This window comes from Ruditapes philippinarum, unplaced genomic scaffold (assembly GCF_026571515.1).
Source record: "Ruditapes philippinarum isolate M1 unplaced genomic scaffold, ASM2657151v2 ctg9371_1_1_1_1, whole genome shotgun sequence".
Lineage (NCBI taxonomy): Eukaryota > Metazoa > Mollusca > Bivalvia > Venerida > Veneridae > Ruditapes > Ruditapes philippinarum.
In genome coordinates, this window is record NW_026867001.1 from 4,183 (window position 1) to 14,023 (window position 9,841).

The window sequence follows — 9,841 nt, forward strand, 5'->3', positions numbered from 1 at the left end:
GGATTTTGTATTACAAATTAAAATATAACAAGTAAAAATATAACAGCTAGTGTTCGCAAGAGAAATATATTTCAATCTAAAATGTTAAACAAACAAAATGTCTACACGCCGCCCGACAACGCTTTGGAAAAATATTAAAAATATTACTAACGATAATGATACTAACGGGAATATAAGATTGCCTAATTCCATAACAATAGATGGTAATATAATAACTGGGGGAAATGATATTTTGAATGCAATCAATGATCATTTTATCAATATTTCTGATTTCCTAAACAAATCCAAATTCAAAACAGAAAATTTCAAATCACTTGAAGAACAACTGAACAAAAAACTTCAAGGGCATACTTTTAGTATTGATGAAATCAGCCCATTCCAAGTAAAACTACTTATTGATAAATTGAATGTAAACAAGTCAACAGGAAATGATGGAATTGGGCCGCGTATTCTTAAAGCCTGTGGTGACTATTTAAGCATAGCTATAGCTTCTATAATAAATAATTCCATTAAAAATGGCATTTTTCCTGATAAACTTAAAGAAGCATATGTACTTCCAATTTACAAAAATGGTCCAAAAGAAGATCCAAATAATTATAGACCTATTTCAATTTTGCCAACCATATCAAAAATTTTGAAAAGCATATTGCATCACAATTACACAGTTATATATACGAAACTAATATCATTCATGAAAGTCAGTCGGGTTTCAGAAAAAACCATTCTTGTCAAACAGCTCTAAAACGACTCATAGAATCCTTCCTTAATGATTTAGATGAGGGTTGTTTGATAGGCACGGTATTTTTAGACCTAAAGAAGGCATTTGATTTGGTAGATCACAACATCTTGTTGCATAAGTTGAAATTGTACAAATTTTCATACACCTCAATTAAACTCTTCAAATCATATCTTGAAAATAGAACACAGTTTATCAAATATGGTAATAGTCATTCAAATAGTAGAACAGTGAAATCAGGGGTCCCTCAAGGGTCTATATTAGGCCCTTTACTCTTCATTTTCTACGTTAATGAGATGACATTTCGTACAACACACTCTAACATAGACATGTATGCTGACGATACTACTATGCATGCATCAAATAAGAAAAATGTCGTGATTCAGAGAACCCTGCAAGTGATGTTGAATAATATAAGCAAAGGATGTAAACTAAACAACATGGCAATAAATCTGAAAAAGACCATTTGTATGGTAATTAGGTTAGAAAATAAATTAAAATCCAAACCTTCTTTAGATATAAATATAGAAGGTACATGCCTAAGTCAAACGAAATCACAGAAATTATTAGATGAAAACTTAAAATGGAATGTTCAAATAAAGCACGTCTGTACTAAATTACAAAAACAAATTGCTCTCTTAAAGCGTATATCGTACTTTTTATCCGCTGAAATGAAAGAAATGTTTTACAATGCTTATATTTTACCTTGTTTTGATTATTGTTGTATTATATGGAGTACTTGTAATAAAACTGAATTTGAAAAAGTGAATAAACTGCAGAAACGCGCAGCAAAAATAATATTGTGTAAACGAGTTAAAACGCCTTCTTTACAGCTTTCCCTTAAATTAAACTGGTTAACTTTTGAAAATAGATGCACGTATCATACAGCATTATTAGTATTTAAATCTATACAAGGGTTGACTCCTTCCTACATTTCAGATATCATAGTGTTCTCGAAAAAACGTATACACTTAGAGAAACATAATACATGTAAGATCTAATACAAAATATGTTAAAAGAACTTTTAGAAATAATGCAATGCAAGTATGGAATAATTTACCTTTATATATTAAAGAGTCTTCGTCTCTATATGCTTTTAAAAGAAATATGAAAAATATTTACTTGATATACAATTTAAATGAATCTGATGTATGCATGTGTCTGTCAATTTGAATGGTTGTTGTTTATGTTTTTGATATGTGTGTACATATTTGTGAATTTCATTATCTTGTTTAATTGAAGGCCATATTGTAAATAAGATATGTATTTCTTAATATGTTACCTTCATGAAATAAAGAGTTTATTATTATTATTATTATTATTATTATTATTATTATTATAATATTTCATGCCTATTTGTTGCCGTAACGTAATAAGTTTTTCTTCATGATGTCATTAAATCATTACGTCACAGTTTACTTTTCAAATATAATTCTGTAAAAAAATCCGAATTTGTTACATTTTTAACATTATGTACATGCAGGTATTTATTTATATTTTCTTGTGCAAAATTACACATTACGAAGTTTATTCCTTTCGATGTTATGAGTTATGATATGATTTTTTTTTTCATCCGCATTCAAATATAGTTCTTTATGTAAACTTAAAGAGCTCTTACATATGTTTGATGTGTGAGAAAAAGAAATAAGTATCATATTTATGTAGGTGTATCTTTTTTTTTTATCAATAAGTGGATATAATTATCATTTTCTGTCTATTTTAAAATCGCAGCATTTTTTCTTTTGTGCCAAAGTGATAGCAACAAGAGCTTTACGACACCCTCTAGGCATCCGTTAAAAATTGGGCATATTAACGATTATTCGTTCATAATAAAAGCTTCGAGAGAGCAGCGAAAACCTTAACAGTCGTTATGCTAGCTTCGAGATACCGACCCCTGGTCATGAAATACACGTGAAAAAATAGGCCTGCAAACAAAACAAAATAGGCAGACAAAGAAAACATGAAATAAAATTGTAATAAAATGTAAATGATTGTCATAATGTTCCTGTCTTACAAAATCGGGATACATTTTTTAAACAAATTAATGTTTATTGAATGCACTAAGCAATTATTCCAGCATCCCTATATTAAATCTTTGAATAAAAAAAATAATGGATAGCATATCAAAGTTAGGACACATTTAACATTTATTAAATGCGTCATTTTTTTTTAAAGTAATAGATATCTAAGTGGTTCTTCTGTCATTAAGATGGACGCTTCAAGTTCATATCTACGAAACTATGTAGCAGTAATCACAGCATACTTATTACGATTTTAAAATGTTAATAAAGTTACTCTCTGACAAAGACCTCTTACAAGTGACAACAGCAAATAAAGAGGCAAACGTCCCGGGGGGGGGGGGCGCAACTGTCCGGGGACAAATGTCCTAGAATCTGCATTATCTGATACAAAATACTATCAACATAATTATTCATTCTTAAACATACCTTCCATTACAGACCTTTTCACTTTATTATTGACAAATTGCACATTTAGCTTTTTTAGGGAAAAGTAAAGTATATAGAACGTTGATGAAAGCTAACCTGTATATGTGTTGTGTTAAAAATATTGCATTGCATGAAATGTTTCGGATCAGCCATTGCTCAAGCCAATATAGGTTTACGGTTTGTAAGTTGGATATCGGCCTCGTACATCGATCTTTCTGTTTAGGAAAGACCTCTCGGTGTCAAATGAAAATCGTGACCAGGTCTTTCCTAAACAGAAAGACCTCGTACTCGGTCGATATCCTATACATACAGTTTGAAAGTGTACTGAATATAATTGGTTAGTGAGAGCAAAGAAAAACCTGCAAACCATGCGATAATTTTCATTTAACGTTCAGTCCTTATACGTAATAAATTTGATTGATGTTAAGAGTTTAATAGTTGTTTTTTTTTATATCTGTTTATTCATTACTTAACACTCCAGAGTTTATAAATATCTAAATATGCAAATTGTGTCTAATTTTGAGGTTAACAAAATGGTGCACACTACTATTTTAAGCGTGTTACAAATACTTTGGATTACCATAGTCAGCAATTTAATGATTAAATGTAGTAACCACCCGTTCCCACGGACCTGTAAACTAACAGCTTGATAAGGTGTACATCTATGCCAGATAATCGCTTGAAATATATTTTGAAGTCCGTTTTCGTATTCTCCAATTGTCTTTTCCTATACAAACACCGTCTCCTCGCCACCATTTCTCTAAGTCACGGTAGCTATGGGATTCTCGTGAAGTATCGTGCAACATGGCACAAACACGGCACCAGAAGAATGTATTGACAAATGATCCCGTGCCTTTCCAACGGAAATATTCATTGTAGAGATCATCATTTTGGTCTAATTTATGTAGGTATTGAGCAAGTTGTTCTGGGGATTCGAAATCGTCGACATGAATAAAAGAATGAGGAGGGGCCGCTCGAGCATAGTCTTCAGGGGCAGCTCCCATTACGATTGGAATGACGTCATGCCTGGAAAGCAATAACAACTTGTGAAAGATATACTTAGAAGCGTAAGGTATATGTTATTCGTATGTTTTTGAAATATATTTAAGGTTACTTAATGAATGACCTTTCAAAAATGTTTTACTTATTAGAAGCAAAAGTAAGTAATCGACATGTTGCTTGTCCAAATAAAATTTTATTACGTACAAACAATAGAGATATAAAAACTCCTGAAGTTTCCACTGTGCAACATTTATAAAGCATCGGAGCAACTTTAATTCTCTAACTAAAAGTAGCTGAATTCTGATGGATAAAAAGAAAATATAACGGAACTCAAATGTAGTACAGGGCAACTTCGTGCATATGTGATATGTTAAGAAAGGCTGTTCATTTCGTGTTGCTTATATAAAAAATTTGTTAGCTTATAGTTTTTCGGTTTATTGAATTCGAAAAAGATATCGAAATAAGAGTAATCACAACCTTTCAATTTAAGGTATGAGCCCCAAATGGGCACTATAAGGAACTATAAAATTGACAACATAGGTCAGTTATATACCTTAAAAGACACAAGAATGCAAAATTTAAACAAAGTTTACCATATGGTTTACGAGTTATTGAGATTTTTCTAAAGTAAAACTCGGCTATTAGAAGGGCTCTTTTTCAGAAATGAGAAACTCTAATTATTCTATTATATAATCATTATGAAATAATGTTTTCCTATAGAAAATATTTGAGAAACAAATAATAGCATTCAGCTGACAAATGACCCAGCAAAATTATTGTTTCTACTCAAAATATTTGAAATACAATGTATGTATATAAATGTTACCATACCCCACCCATTTTAAGTAGTTGTTTGATCATTTTTCTACTTGGAGGGCCTTATTCAAAATATCCCTAAAATTTACTCAAATCAGGAGCTGTTTTCAAAGTTTGCATAATTTTTTTTAAAAGTATATTGGATTCGCTTGTCAAATATAAAATATTTTTACCGTCTAATTTTTATTTTATTAGACTTTGAAAATATCAGGTTCCATATTTGATAATAAATTTGGCACAATTTAGCCAATAATACCAATAATAATTTTATAATTAAAATAAAACACTTTTTTCTTATCAAGAGTGATCTGAGAGACACAAATAATGTTTAAAGAAAAAAAAGAAAGAAAAAAATTGCCTCTTCTTGGGCTTGAACCCGCGCCCCTCAATTTCAATGCAGTTGACAGTAGTTCTAGCCTATTTGAGTACCTTTCAAAGTGGAGGTAATGCATTAGGTGGGTCATACACAGTAATTATATTACAGTAGTAGTCAACTTCATACTGACAAAAATATTTATGTATCACAGTCTAGTATACATGTTTAATGTTCTGCTTATTATAGAAAGCTAGATTACCACTGAGGTGGGGCAATATATGCTCAATGTCGCAGACAAGTTTCTATTCCTTCTAAAGTTATTGACTGTATGGTCTTAAAATCACTTGTAGGGATTCTTTTGCCATGGACATGTCCCTAAAAGTTTCACAAGCCTTGCACATACCATTGTTATACAAAGTTCAAGGCTCTGACACTATTCAGTGTTAACCATTTGCATATTGCATATTTTTAGCCGAGATCCTCAAAAAAGTGACATCCTGTACAAAGCCATGCACATGATTCAATGTGACGGCCATCCAAATTTGGAAATATTACGCCTCGATCAATCGCAACTACTCGGCCCTTTCCGTCAGTCTTCGGATAAGGTTATTATAGATAATAGCCGAGGCAGTTCCGAATGAGCCTCGATACCGCCCAAAGGTCACGGATATTCTGATTCAAACTGCAACACTTGCAGGGTTTTCCATTGTTTACACCGGTGCTAGAAAATTCGTTTTGCGTACATAGGATGGCTTCCATTCGCCGTTCGGTAATGGTTATACATGGAATTCATACGCTAAGATAAGAAAAAAGTAAAAATGAAAATATAAGTTTTCGTATTTTCCCCAAGAAATATTTTAACCTGTGATACGCAAAAAAAGTATCATACACCGGCTGTTGTCACAGACAGGAATAACATGCTCTCGGGTAACTGTTTAGCGGAAACTTTGCCGATCCTCGTTACCACCTTGATAGCTACAAACCGGTAGTCACATTTTTCTGCTATAAGTAACAGACTATACGATTTCTGAATTACGGGTGGGAGACAAATGTTCATTTGATTAATATTGTTAATCGCCTGAGGATCGAATAAGGGACAAATCCAGTGGAGCTAAGCAAAACAACTAACAATTATATTATCGATGGATCCGGGAATTCTAAAACATATCAATTATCACTGGATATACATTAATTGTTCAACGATGTTCAGATAAATGCCTTTCTTAATCGTATGAACAGGCAAATTGTGTCACTTATTATTAAGTGTGGAGCACTTAATAATAAAGAGGTCAGAACAAAGTGCGCATGTGTAAACTGAATGTTTTAGCCGGCGTGACATTGGTAAAATTCTAGACGAGAACTAGGTGAACGTTTTTTTTTTACTATTTGCTGTTTGTGACGGGATCATTTTGTTAATAATCCAATATGGATAAAATGAAGTCAACCCTAAACGTTTTCGTCAGACCGGTCGCTTCTTGTGGGGTTCTTAATTGTTAAAATCTCACTTAATAAACACTAACATATACGTAACTTATTTGTTATAAGCCAGTAAAACAACGGTTTCTAAATATAGAATAAGTTACTTACTGAAGCCCAGTCACAAAGAATTTTTCAGTGATGTAGTCTCGACAGTTAGAGTTCTCAAATGCCAGGTAGAATTTATAGTCTGTATTAAGCATTTCAAAACACTTTTGATCTTTTCTTGGACATTTCAAGGTTCCACATTGTCCATATATATCCACTCGAATATATTTCGATAGTTCACGGGCATATTCTCGTCGTTGATTTCTTGCCCCACAATTTGATACAAACCAAGCTACTTTTTTACTTTTATTCTGAGCGTAGCTTTTATTTTGCGGAAGAAATTTGATGTTATCGTCATATCGAACGAATTTCTCGTATGGAGCGACTATATCAGAGTCATGTCGATAGGTTGCAGTCCAGTTAAACAAGCTAGGGGCCGAGTCTGGTTTTAAAGCAAAAGTATTGTATGGGGACTCAAGCATAAAAATGATCCAAATCTGTTGAGGAGATTTCTGGTAAGAATCAGCTCTCATAGATGACTGAAAAAATATGGCATCTGCAGTTTTAGAATATTTTCGAACTCGCGTAATCTCGCAAGTGTCCACGTTACATTTATCTTCTAGAAACATGGTTCGTCCGGATGGTTTATCGCTAAATCCAGAATCTATAAATATCATCTTCATCGGAATATTTTTTGGTTGTTTTCCGTCTGTTCTACTTTGATTGTTAAGTTTGAATTTCAACTGATTGACAATTCTGTCATTATCATAAGAAAACCTATTCGGCCAGATAAGATTTGAAATTCCTTGGGAAGTCTCGTGCAGATTTCCTCGTGATATAACTTGTAAATTTCCTATGTAATCAGATTTATTTCGTGTGGTATGTAGATCTACTATTTTTGTAGAATTAAATACATCAGGTTTTTTTCGTTTTCGTAAAGATAACTGTCTCTTATCGGTAAAAGAAGGACTTGAGCTGTTCAATAAAACCCAATCAATCGTAACTAAAATTGAGAGAATCAATACGACCCATGAAACTGTTCTTTTTAGATAAAAACGCATAATTAAACTAGCCTAAAGTTAAAGTCAAGAAAGCTAAAAATTAATTCTTATCCTTTTTATTTTTGTTTTCGTCGTCCTTGAAGGTGAATATTCTGACTGCAAGTAATACATGTACTTTCGCAGAATTCAGCAACCGGCGTTGACTTTATAAAGTTCTTCGTATTTTGAGAGCTTTTCCTCGGTAAAGGATGCTAATACGTGACAGGCTTCCTACGACGTCATGCGCAAAGTATTTGTCGACACTAACTTTTTTATTTCGAAAGTTACTACTAAATACTGCATTGATTATAGTTTTAGATCTACATGAAATATAGCATCGTACTAATTTCTGATTTTTTTTCTGGACCAGTCTATCTGCCTATTCGTATTTCTAATTATGCACTTTTCAAATCCTATGAAACTCGTTAGTCTACTCGTTTATATTGAAAAGTGCTTGTAAAGTTTCTTAGATCTTTCTGTAAATTTAAATAAAAGGTCTATGTATCTTAAAATGTCATAATAATTTTAATTTAAGCAAGCTTCCTTTAATGCTCGTATCAATCGACCACAAATTAAGAAGCAATGTTATCATAAATACAGACTAAAACACATTTGAGTATGTATGGTAGATTTACTATCAAGTTATTTGTCTAGTATTTTTTCTTATCACTTTTCCAACCGACTAGAATTAGCACACAATAGTATTTTCCAATACGTTTGTAAGGTCCACCTTTTCATAATTTACACGGTTTCATCTTTTTAAATGAGGAGTTTCTACTTAACAAGTTTACTTATTTCTTCATTTATCCGCCTGTCTATATATTATATATTTAGCTTTATACCAAGGCATTTATATTAACAAAGGTTTCTTTACAATATGTTGCACACATAAACATCTGTCAGTAATAATTTACAAGTAAAATTAAATAGTAAAATCGATTATAGCTATTCATTTGATAATTAATATGCCTATCAACAAGCTATTGTTTATGTTATTTATAATAATATCTTTATTGACCTTTGTGTCAAGCTAATAACGTTAAAGGATTTGTTTAGGCTTATTTTAGCAACTGAGTGGTCCATATTCATACATCCCTAAGACTTTGTACCCGTAAATCTATTAATATTTTTACGCCATATTTAAATACAAGACTAATTTTGATGCAAAGCATCAAAGTCTCCTAACACGTTTTTGTAATAAGAAAGTATGGAAAGCCAGAGTACACCCCGCCGGTGTTATTATTTTCCATATATATTATATATAAATACATACGAAAATATCTTCGTCGGGTTTATATAATGTTAACGAAACTATTTAAAAACAACTTCGCATGTACAGGAAAACAGTGACGATATTATCAACAACGACATGACTATTTCCATCGTCTGAAAATTAGACAACGTTTTATTACATAATAATAATAATAATAATAATAATAATAATAATAATAATAATAATAATAATAATTATAATAATAATAATAATAATAATAATAATGATAATAAAACTCTTTATTTAACGAAGGTAACTTATTAAGACAATACATCAAAGCATTAGATACAACACATATAATGCAAAATCTTATTTTCAACACAACAAGGCCTTCAATAAAAACATTAACATAACAATAGACATATTCAAGCAATTATAAAGATTACAACATTCAGTAAATCTTAATCAACAAAGAAGACAGACATAATATTAAAGTATAGGTAAATTTTCTATAATAATATGATTATAATATATAATTAGATAATAATAAATGTTTGAAATGTGATTTAAACAATTTAAGACTTGAAAAATTTCTTATTTTTAAAGGAATAGTGTTCCATAACTCCATACTAGAATAATAAAATGTACGTTTCAAATAATTTGTTTTAGGTCGTTTATGCATAATGTATTTTTTATGAGTAAGTTTTATTTTGAGATAACGGAATTAGATTAGAAATATATGCTGGC

General features: G+C 31.2%; 1 protein-coding gene across 1 annotated transcript; it reads right to left on the minus strand.

Moving 5' to 3' along the window:
* Positions 1 to 1,332: 1,332 nt before the first annotated feature.
* Positions 1,333 to 8,750, minus strand: LOC132734468 (glycoprotein 3-alpha-L-fucosyltransferase A-like). The gene is made up of 2 exons (XM_060721212.1): positions 6,905 to 8,750; positions 1,333 to 4,209 (listed from the first exon to the last, which is right to left on the minus strand). The coding sequence occupies exons 1-2, from the start codon at positions 7,900 to 7,902 to the stop codon at positions 3,846 to 3,848; spliced, it is 1,362 nt and encodes a 453-aa protein (XP_060577195.1). The 5' UTR covers positions 7,903 to 8,750; the 3' UTR covers positions 1,333 to 3,845.
* Positions 8,751 to 9,841: the final 1,091 nt, after the last annotated feature.